This window comes from Aspergillus pseudonomiae, assembly GCF_009193645.1.
Source record: "Aspergillus pseudonomiae strain CBS 119388 unplaced genomic scaffold BDV37scaffold_5, whole genome shotgun sequence".
Lineage (NCBI taxonomy): Eukaryota > Fungi > Ascomycota > Eurotiomycetes > Eurotiales > Aspergillaceae > Aspergillus > Aspergillus pseudonomiae.
Window position 1 is genome coordinate 628,739 of NW_022475997.1, and position 9,814 is coordinate 638,552.

Genomic DNA, 9,814 nt, shown 5'->3' on the forward strand with positions numbered 1-9,814 from the left:
AAAAAAAAAAAAAAAAAAAAAAAAAAAAAAAAAAAAAAAAAAAAAACAAAGATAGCGGCGTGTAACATACCCATGGGCTGCTCGGTAGTAGGATAGTCGTAGTCCAACTCGCCTCCCAGCAGATTGAGCCACTCTCTCAAATTGAGAACCCTGTCATCGTTGAAGTCGCTGGGACCACCTTCGATGACAAGGATACGCTTGTTGGGCAAGTACTGCGCCAGACGGCTGGCAATGACACAGCCTGCCGTGCCACCTCCAACGATGATATAGTCGTAGCTGTTGACATCACCGGCCGGGAAATCATTCGTGGTAGCCATGTTGAGAAAGGTACAAGAATCCACTTAAAAATACAAGAAGATATAGGTAAGAGGGGAGAGGGCTGAGAGAAGAGGAGGTATGATTTGAGGGAAAAAGAAGAGAAAAAGAGAGGAGATAACTCCGACTTTTAAATTGGAGGAAGGAATTATGCGGTGATGCAGGCCGTCGGCCATCGGCCATCAGACCACCACTTCTTTCTTACTGACAAACTCTTTTTTTTTTTTCCTTTCTCATGATTCCAATCTTTACCTACTTTTGGATCCCTTCGGCGGGTCACCTGGAAAGGAATGAGTTAACCAATGGCGGTGAATGGAAGTGTTGAAAGTGGAGCCGCCACTGCAGATTAGATAATAGAGAATCTGCATCGAGAATCGTTGATCAGTATCCATCCATCTTAATTGATGTCCGAGACGATCGAAAATTCAGTATTGAAGCACCCGGCAAATCGGAGAAGTTATGCTAGGTTGAGCCACTACTGCTCTTTCCATCTACTGGAGATAATATCAATCGATAGCAAAGGCATGACTCGCTATGTTACTTGATAATCGAACGTCCCTTCTATATACGGAGCACAGTTCCATGAAACTTCTCTTCCGCCTCACGACGTCAAACCCCACACGAGGTTTCGCGCTAAATTACGCCACGAACGAATGCACGGGCCAACCGTTAACCCAACAAGGCAGCTCAACGGAGAATATCCACAATTTGAATATCGAGATAACACTGCCCTTGGATGATGCGTAAGAATTCCGAAATAGGTAGAAGAATGGCAGTGCTGCCATTTCTTCCATGTAATTGGAAACGTTTAATGGTTATTTTCCCTGGTTTGGAAGGTTACCGAGGTCCCGACCGGGGAAGAAGAGGAAGAAGGCGAAAGAGCTAACAAAACACAGAAACAAAAAAGTTTTTCTGCTCTTCAGTTTGCCGCCGAAGATCCAGATATAGGTGAGGGGTAGCGAATCATAGCTTTGGCGGTCTGGAGTACGTAAAAGCTTAAGGTCTTCCTCCTGACAACATTTTTTTCCCTGCTCCTCCGTCATTCCGAGAAGATACCATAGTTCGTAGTATGATATAAATTGGCACAACTGGAAGTCTTACATATGAACTCCCCTCCTCCCTTCACCCCCTCTTAGAAAACTAATATTTTACCAGTTTAATATTGACGCCTACCATGTCGTCCTTTCCTCTCCCTCCGCGCCAACTCTTCTATGACGGCAAAGTTCAGTCTGCCTCGTCCGGCAAGACTTTTCAATCCGTCAACCCTTCTGATGCCACCCCGCTTGCCGAAATACAAGTTGCCTCCCATTCTGATATTGATGCAGCTATCGCTGCCGCCGATCGAGCATTTACCCACTGGTCACAAACCCCTCCTATTGCTCGCGCACGTATTCTCCAGAAGGCGTCTCTCATACTCCGTGAACGAAATGACGAAATCGCTCGGGTCGAATCTTTAGATTCTGGAAAGGCTTTCACAGAGACCAGTACAGTGGATGTTGTCACAGGTGCGGATGTTTTGGAGTACTATGCGAACCTTGTTGGGGGTGGTGGTTTGAACGGGGAGACCACTCAGCTGAGAGAAGACGCTTGGGTGTTCACTAAAAAGGCTCCCTTGGGAGTCTGCGCAGGAATTGGTGCATGGAATTATCCCATTCAAATGTATGACATCCGATTGGGTATTGCCAGCGCAGTTTTACCCGCACCACAGCTTGAATCGTGACTAACTGAAACAGTGCCCTCTGGAAATCAGCCCCTTGCCTTGCTGCTGGAAACACCATGATCTACAAGCCCAGTGAATTCACGCCGCTTCATGCGCAGACTCTGGCAGAGATTTACAAGGAAGCTGGACTTCCTGATGGTGTGTTCAACATTGTTTATGGCGCCGGTGATGTTGGTGCCTACCTGACCTCCCACCCAACAATTGCCAAGGTTTCCTTTACTGGCCAAGTGGCCACTGGAATGAAGGTCGCCGGTTCTGCCGCTGGCCACATGAAATACGTGACCATGGAACTTGGAGGGAAAAGCCCTCTGGTTATCCTCCCTGATGCAGAGCTTGAAAACGCCGTTGATGGAGCTATGATGGCCAACTTCTACAGCACCGGTCAGGTCTGTACCAATGGCACCCGTGTGTTTGTGCCTTCTAGCATGAAGGCAGCTTTTGAAAGCCGCCTGCTCGAAAAGATGCAGTACATTCGCCCCGGCCCCTTGTTCGATGAAGCTACCAACTTCGGCCCCTTAAGCTCCGCCGTCCATCTTGAGAAGGTGATATCATATATCCGTCATGGTATCGAGACGGACAAGGCCACCCTCCTTTACGGCGGGCTCGGCAAGCCTCAAGTTTCAAAGGAGTTAGTGAACGGATTCTGGGTTCAGCCCACAATCTTCACTGATTGCAAGGATGACATGCTTATTGTTAAGGAGGAGATATTTGGTCCCGTAATGTCGATCTTGTACTACGATACCATTGAGGAAGCAGTCCGACGGGCCAACAATACCGAACTTGGTCTGGCGGCAGGCGTCTTTACCAAGGATGTCAACTTGGCCCATCGCGTTATCGACCAACTTCAGGCGGGTATCACATGGGTGAATACCTGGGGTGAAAGCCCAGCTGAAATGGCAGTTGGTGGGTGGAAGAAGAGCGGCCTCGGCGTTGAGAACGGCCGTAGGGGCATTGAAGCTTGGGTGAAGAACAAAAGCACCCTTGTCGACATGAATGGTGCCGTCGCAACTGTATTTGCTAAGCTCTAGGTCGATGACTGGCACAAATGTTCTTAGATAGGTTGGGCCGCCACTTATGTCTATACGTTTCCTGAGCGCTCCGCGGTATATAAATGACTCAAGATATATGAACCTTAAAATGCACAATACACACTTTACGACATGAATAAAATGAAATCAACCACGTAATTCCATGCAAACACAGTCTAATCTCATTATTGTCTAATCTATCTTTTATGAAAAAGTTCGTTAGGTAGGGATAGAAACACCAAGCCGTCTATGAATATTGGTTAAAAAAAAGTACCTGGTATGTCCATCCAGGCTATCAAATCAAAAAATGTACCTTACTCCAGAGCAAATGAAACAAAATAAAGCGCTTTATCGGCAAATTTACTTGTAGCCCGGATACCTTGTCGATGGCAACGTACCAACTCAGAGCGCTTTCACCTAGCCATCAGTGAACGTCTTATAATATCTTGGTCGCTGAGTTTGATCAGTGCGAGATGACTCTAGTGCCCATGCGGTCAAACATCAGATCCCCCTTCAAGGTCGAGTCGAGTCCACTGATGGCTGAATCGACCATTCGGGAAGACATGCTATCAGGCGTCAATTCCTCGTCATCTAACGTCTGGTTGAGCTGAGTATTGATTCTCAGATCCTTGGGGACCCTTGGCGGTGTCGACGCTGGGGTGGGTTGCTGATTCGTTTTGCTCGCCCCCATAGGAGCAGGTACATAGGTCCTCGGCCGGTAAACAAGAGGCGGCCCTTGAGTACGCGCATCAGTACCGGATTTTTCAATCGCCTCAAAATATCGGACTGTCTTGACTTTGAGTTCCAGAGTCGCATCACGATCACATACGATCAGCGGATGTTGGTGCAACTGGAGGGCTGAAAGTGTCCACATATGATTTACACCACCTTCGAGGCCCTTCTCCACTGCCAGTGCCTTGTGGGCGCCAGTAGCCACAATAACGACCTCCCGAGCTTCCATGATGGTTTGGATACCGACGGTCAAGGACATCCGGGGTACCTTGTCCACATCTCCACCAAAGAACCTGGAGTTTGCCAAGATTGTGTCATAAGCCAGGGTCTTAACTCGAGTGCGACTGCTGAGTGACGATCCTGGCTCGTTGAATGCGATGTGTCCGTCTGGGCCTACACCACCCAGGAAGAGCTCGATACCGCCGTAGCGAGCGATCTTCGCCTCAAAAGACGCGCATTCAGCAGCGAGATCTGCAGCGTTCCCATCAAGAATATTGATATTCTGAGGCGAGATGTCAACATGAGAGAAGAAATGTTTATACATGAAGCTGTGGTATGATTGAGGGTGGTCGCGAGGTAACCCAACATATTCATCCTGCGGCAATTAGCACACGACTTGATGTCATTGATAGAGGGTGTGGTTTCAGCAAATATCGGAAACCTACCATATTGAAGGTCACAACATTCTTGAAGGAGACGTCTCCTGCTCTGTGACGTTGCACGAGGGTCTTGTAGATTACTTCGGGACTACTCCCCGTCGGAAGACCAAGAACAAATGGCTGATCTTGTGTCGGCTTAAAGGCCTTGATGCGACCTATGAGAGCGTAAAGTCAGAAAGAGCCCAAGCCATCATGGATGCCAACTGAGGCAACGACATACTGATGATATAGTCGGCGATGTACTCTGAAGCCTCCAAGGCGGTTTCTCTGATGATCACTCTCCTGAACACAGAAGGGACATGGTTAGCTTGGGGCCTAGTTCAACCCAGCCTAAGGAAAGACAGATAGTGCCATACATGATGAACTAGGCTACGTCACCGATAACGTAGTGGGGCAGAGACGAGAGTCTTCGAATAAACCTGGGGCTTTTCTTTCCCGAAATATGAAGGATATATATTCAGGCAATCAAAGATGTTTGGTATAGGGAAAGGACTCAAAGATATCTTGGAGAAGGGAGAAATATGAAGAGCATGAGAAGAAGGGGACTGTGGACAAAGAGGCAAGTGAGTACTAATATGGGAGAAAGTCGAGGTGGCCATCTGCCCCATCCACCAATGGACCTGTTACAGTTACCTGGCAGGCCATGGGATCGGCTGTGGAGTGTTACGGCATGATACTGCCTTTACCACCGTCTTATCACAATCTGATTTTTATTCCTCTCCCCCGGCCATGAGGAATGAATGTCACTTGACCCGAATGGAGGCCCGTGCCGGAAAGAGTAGTAACAATCCATATCCATACAGTCTCTACCAAGACGCGATAAACAAGATATACAACGGGGTATGCCCCATGGAGTTCAGTTCCCAACTCTTCGCCTTCCTGTATGTTCCAGTTCAATACCATTGTTGCCGAGGAAAGAGTAGCATCGTTGCAGTGGACTGATGACGCATACACTTCCCACTGGTTATCCAATCAACCAGTCGTGTCCGCGTCAGGAAATGAACAACCTTTGTCATGGATTGTACCCTAGCTACCTAGGAAACAGTGAAGATGACAAGTCCATCCTTCACTTCAACGTAATGTTGCACGAGGGGGTGGCATAGTACAAATGTCAACTGGAGCTGCACTGGGGCACTAAGCCTATAATGGAATGGCAAATCACAGTTTGAATTGCTTGACAGTGCCGTTGCATTCGGTAGGATCGGGAAACCGGGGAAGGGATCGGAACCCCCATGCAACCCTCTCTTATCTGCCGTGGCGTCGTATCGATTGATGGGACTCTCGGCAGGTAGGCGGGAATTTTTTGTAATCTGATGTCAATACACGTATTGACTAGTACGTAAAGTGGTTATAATAGTTTTGTATGGTACGACAAGAAATAATGGTATCACACAAGAACGAAAATTTACACGTGATCTGACCAGGTGACCCCCGGCTTTCCGATGCCCTCAACAGAATTCGGGTTCCAATACTGCCAAGGATATTTCAACCTAGGGAATATTGCTTCTATTGTACCAGTGTGAAGGGGGAAAAAAAATTTTCGCGGAGTATCATTGTGGTTGCTGCACCGACACCTCTTTTCCTAGAACGAATGTCCAAGAAAGTTTTACCCATTCCAGTACTCGAGACCACTTCAAGTACTCCGTACTACGTACTAACTATACTATTCTTGACCTGAAATCTTTCTTCTCCTCGCCCCCACACTCTCCATGCAATATCATTCGTTACGCACTGACCACCACCCGTTGAAGCTCCTGCTCATAGCTTGCAGCCTTGCACAAGTGACCCGTCCAGTCATTTGCCCCTGGTCATGCTCGGATGAATCCTAACTACCCTATTCCTAAGTTGATCTGTAGTATCCAACTGCCGGTTTTAGCCCTTGCCGTATTCTCCGACATCGTTTGCGGCGCGTCCCAACCTAATCCTTTGCCCACCCGATATCGATCTTGGAAACCTGATGGTCACTGTGTGGGCCAGATCACTCTTGCCCATTTCATTGTGTTAGATTTTAAGCTGGCATTCCTTATTCAGGGCCCTCATGGCCCCAAGAGAGGACATGCTGCCCCCTGGCTGGGATGATCTAGACAGGTATGCAGCAATTCTGTCAGGCACGCGGTTCTCCATCGTGGACTGTGCACCACCGCTTGCGGAGAGGTCACGGCCGATTGCAGCTATTCACCTTTTGCCTTTCCCAATCTGTCCTTGTTCCATTTCATCTCATATCACCTTTCTCCTTTTCTTTCCCACTTTTGGTTACCGGATTTCTGATCCTTATCCGCTACATTGATTTTATTTTCCCTTTACCGGATAAATGATCCTCGCTAACGATTTGAGTACTATGGCTTTCCTGACAGGCAGATGGGGCAGCTCTTTATGATGGGCTTTGATGGAACGTCCGTTGATCCTCAAATTCGCTCTCTCATTGAGAATTATCACTTGGGCTCAATCCTACTGACTGCCAAGAACTTGAAATGTATCTCTGCCTTCCTCTCTCACTGTTGATCCTACTCTCGTATCTATCTTACCTTCCTACGGCCGCATCACATGTACGATAACCACTAATTTACTTCTAGCTGCAGAAGATGCGACGCGACTAGTGCTCGAGCTCCAAACAATCGCTCGGGATGCCGGTCATCCAGTGCCATTGCTCATCGCCTTGGACCAGGAAAATGGAGGTGTGAATAGTCTCTACGATGAGATATACGTCCGACAATTTCCTAGCGCAATGGGCATCGCTGCGACAGGCTCGAAAGCTCTCGCCCATGATGTCGCTGTTGCAACTGCCCAAGAACTGAAAGCTGTAGGAGTCAACTGGATTCTCGGCCCCGTGTTAGATGTCTTGACCAACGTACGAAGCCAACCCTTGGGAGTTCGTACCACGGGCGATGACCCCCAAGAGGTATCGCAATACGGAGTGGAATTCATGAAGGGCTATAAGGAAGCAGGGTTGGTGACATGCGGCAAACATTTCCCATCATATGGTAACCTTGAATTTCTTGGATCCCAGTCAGACGTCCCTATTATCACCGAGTCGCTAGAACAACTCAGCTTGAGCGCACTAGTTCCATTTCGAAATGCCATACTCCATGGAATTGATTCTATGATGGTGGGAGGTGTTTCTATGTCGTCTGCTGGGTTCCACGTGATGCATGCCTGCCTGAGTGAGCAAGTTGTCGATGATCTGTTGCGCAAGAAGATGAAATTCGACGGTGTGGTGGTTTCAGAATGCCTGGAGATGGAAGCCCTCACTCATAATATCGGGGTGGGTGGTGGGACAGTCATGGCAAAGAAGGCGGGGTGCGATATCATTCTTCTCTGCAGGTCATTCCCGGTGCAACAGGAGGCGATCACTGGATTAAAGCTTGGTGTGGAGAACGGCATTATTGGCAGAGCTCGTATAGAACAGTCATTACGCAGAGTTTTGAGCTTGAAGGCGAAATGCACCTCCTGGGAACAGGCTCTCAATCCTCCGGGTCTTTCCTCACTCACTCAGATGCAACCTTCCCATACTACTCTTTCCACTAGAGCGTACAACAGCTCTATAACTGTCGTTCGAGATAAAAAAGCTCTTCTACCCCTGTCCAACATTCTTGAGCCCAGTGAGGAATTGTTGCTTCTGACCCCATTGGTCAAGCCATTACCCGCTTCTGCAGTGTCTCGCTCAGTCACCGAACACCTGAATTTATCTATCGAGCCCATGACATGGGACCGGACTTCATCTGTGTTGAGTGGTGAAAGTGTCTTCAAGGAGCTAGGGAGGTCACTATCACGGCAACGAAATGGGCGTGTTTTACATACCTCCTACACAGCCAATGGTGTCCGCCCGATCCACGAAAACTTGATAGACCGGGCCAGTGCGGTCATCGTAGTCACTGCAGATGCTAACAGGAACCAATACCAATATGGCTTTACCAAACACGTATCTATGATTTGTCGGTCGCAGTTCACGCCGTCCGGCGAATCCCGCGAGAAGCCCGTGGTTGTTATAGCTGCCAGTTCACCATACGATTTCGCAATGGATCCCTCCATCGGGACTTATATTTGCACTTATGATTTTACGGAGACAGCTCTAGAGGCACTGGTTAAGATTCTTTACGGGGAGATAATCCCTATGGGCTCATTGCCAGGATCCATCAATCGCAGCCAGAAGCTTCATCAAGCAAGACAACACTGGCTGGTGGAGAATTGGAACGAAGAACGGGACTCACATGCTCTGGATTCCCTCTTAGATACGGTGAGAGAGGACTGCACCCAGGCGCAACGCTCAGAGCTGCTGGGTGTGACGTCTTGCAGCTTTCTTCTGCGAAGAGAGGAAATTGATGAAGCTCATTTTGTTGTACGAAACAGCAGCACCCAAGCCCTGTACGGTTTCTGTTCGACATACTTCTTTCGGTCCACAGGCACCGGCGTCATTGGGGCCTTGATTGTCGACCCTGCAAGACGGAAGCTATCGATTGGGGCTTCCCTTCACAATCGCGCTATTCGAACACTCCTCCAGCGAAAGAGTGTCAAGAGGTTTCAGCTCGGCTCTCGCTTGCCCGGGATATACCTAGGCATTCCGTCTGCAAATCCTGTTGAGAGGAAGAGGCTGCGGCAATGGTTTGCAAATCTAGGCTGGAACACAGCCCTCTCGCGGCCCGTTTGTAGTGTGGTGTTGCGTAACTTGTCATCTTGGAAGCCGCCAAATGGACTCATCCAAGGATTGCAGAATGCGGATGTGATCTACGACCTCGTTTATGGATGGGACTATGCGGACACAATCCTTGATCATATCAAGACTAACTCCAGACAAGGTGTCATAGATATCTATAAGGTAGCCCTTGGAGGAGCACCTTATTGTGGTATTATCAGGGCTACGCGGCCTGGTGATGGGGCAATCCTAGGCAGCGTGGTCATTTACAACGGACGGGCTACCTTGGCGGAGCATATGCCTGCCTTGAAAGCCATGCATTCGTCCACGGGGGGCATTTCTTCCCCAGTTATATCACCCTCCGTGGGTGAGTATGCCACAGTAATGCAGGGCCTGATCTTCATGGGAATCAAGCAACACCGTAAACAGGGTGCTGATGCCGTCATTATGGATTGTGTTAGTACACCGCCTCTTCTGAACCGTTTGGTAGTCTCTATACTGACACTTGTAAAACAGGTTGATGGTGACAGCAATTTTGACAGTCTATCCGGAATAATGGGCTTTAGTACGCTACACAGCTTTGAGGAAGTTAACTGTGACGCTGCGACTTGGACAATGATGACAACGTCTTAGAAGATTGCCCCTCACCCCCTTTTTTCTCATATCCTTCGCTGCCTTCCCTTTCTTTCTTCCTTTTTATTTATCTATTTTTTTTTTTTTTTTTTTTTTT

The 9,814-nt window shown here is 48.4% G+C and overlaps 4 protein-coding genes across 4 annotated transcripts in view; 2 read left to right on the forward strand and 2 right to left on the reverse strand.

Annotated features, from left to right (window-relative positions):
- BDV37DRAFT_238382 (GMC family oxidoreductase) overlaps positions 1–590 on the reverse strand; it is a 2,448-nt gene extending 1,858 nt beyond the window's left edge. Inside the window, exon 1 of the mRNA XM_032080841.1 lies at positions 71–590. Coding sequence (XP_031946131.1) covers positions 71–317 — 247 coding nt within the window. The 5' untranslated portion in view covers positions 318–590. The remainder of the gene's footprint in view (positions 1–70) is intronic.
- A 709-nt stretch (positions 591–1,299) lies between these two features.
- On the forward strand, positions 1,300–3,295 carry BDV37DRAFT_158882 (aldehyde dehydrogenase domain-containing protein). Its single transcript, XM_032079119.1, has 2 exons — positions 1,300–1,974; positions 2,049–3,295. Exons 1-2 carry the CDS (start codon positions 1,490–1,492, stop codon positions 3,061–3,063), a joined length of 1,500 nt encoding a protein of 499 aa, XP_031946132.1. The 5' UTR covers positions 1,300–1,489; the 3' UTR covers positions 3,064–3,295.
- Positions 3,296–3,526: 231 nt separating this feature from the next.
- On the reverse strand, positions 3,527–5,357 carry BDV37DRAFT_278818 (putative glucosamine-6-phosphate deaminase; the record flags this gene model as incomplete). The annotated part of the gene is made up of 4 exons (XM_032086165.1): positions 3,527–4,390; positions 4,461–4,609; positions 4,675–4,736; positions 5,323–5,357. 4 exons carry the CDS (start codon positions 5,355–5,357, stop codon positions 3,527–3,529), a joined length of 1,110 nt encoding a protein of 369 aa, XP_031946133.1.
- Positions 5,358–6,011: 654 nt separating this feature from the next.
- Positions 6,012–9,795, forward strand: BDV37DRAFT_238397 (putative beta-N-acetylglucosaminidase). Its single transcript, XM_032080842.1, has 4 exons — positions 6,012–6,542; positions 6,809–6,927; positions 7,028–9,540; positions 9,601–9,795. Exons 1-4 carry the CDS (start codon positions 6,493–6,495, stop codon positions 9,715–9,717), a joined length of 2,799 nt encoding a protein of 932 aa, XP_031946134.1. The 5' UTR covers positions 6,012–6,492; the 3' UTR covers positions 9,718–9,795.
- Positions 9,796–9,814: the final 19 nt, after the last annotated feature.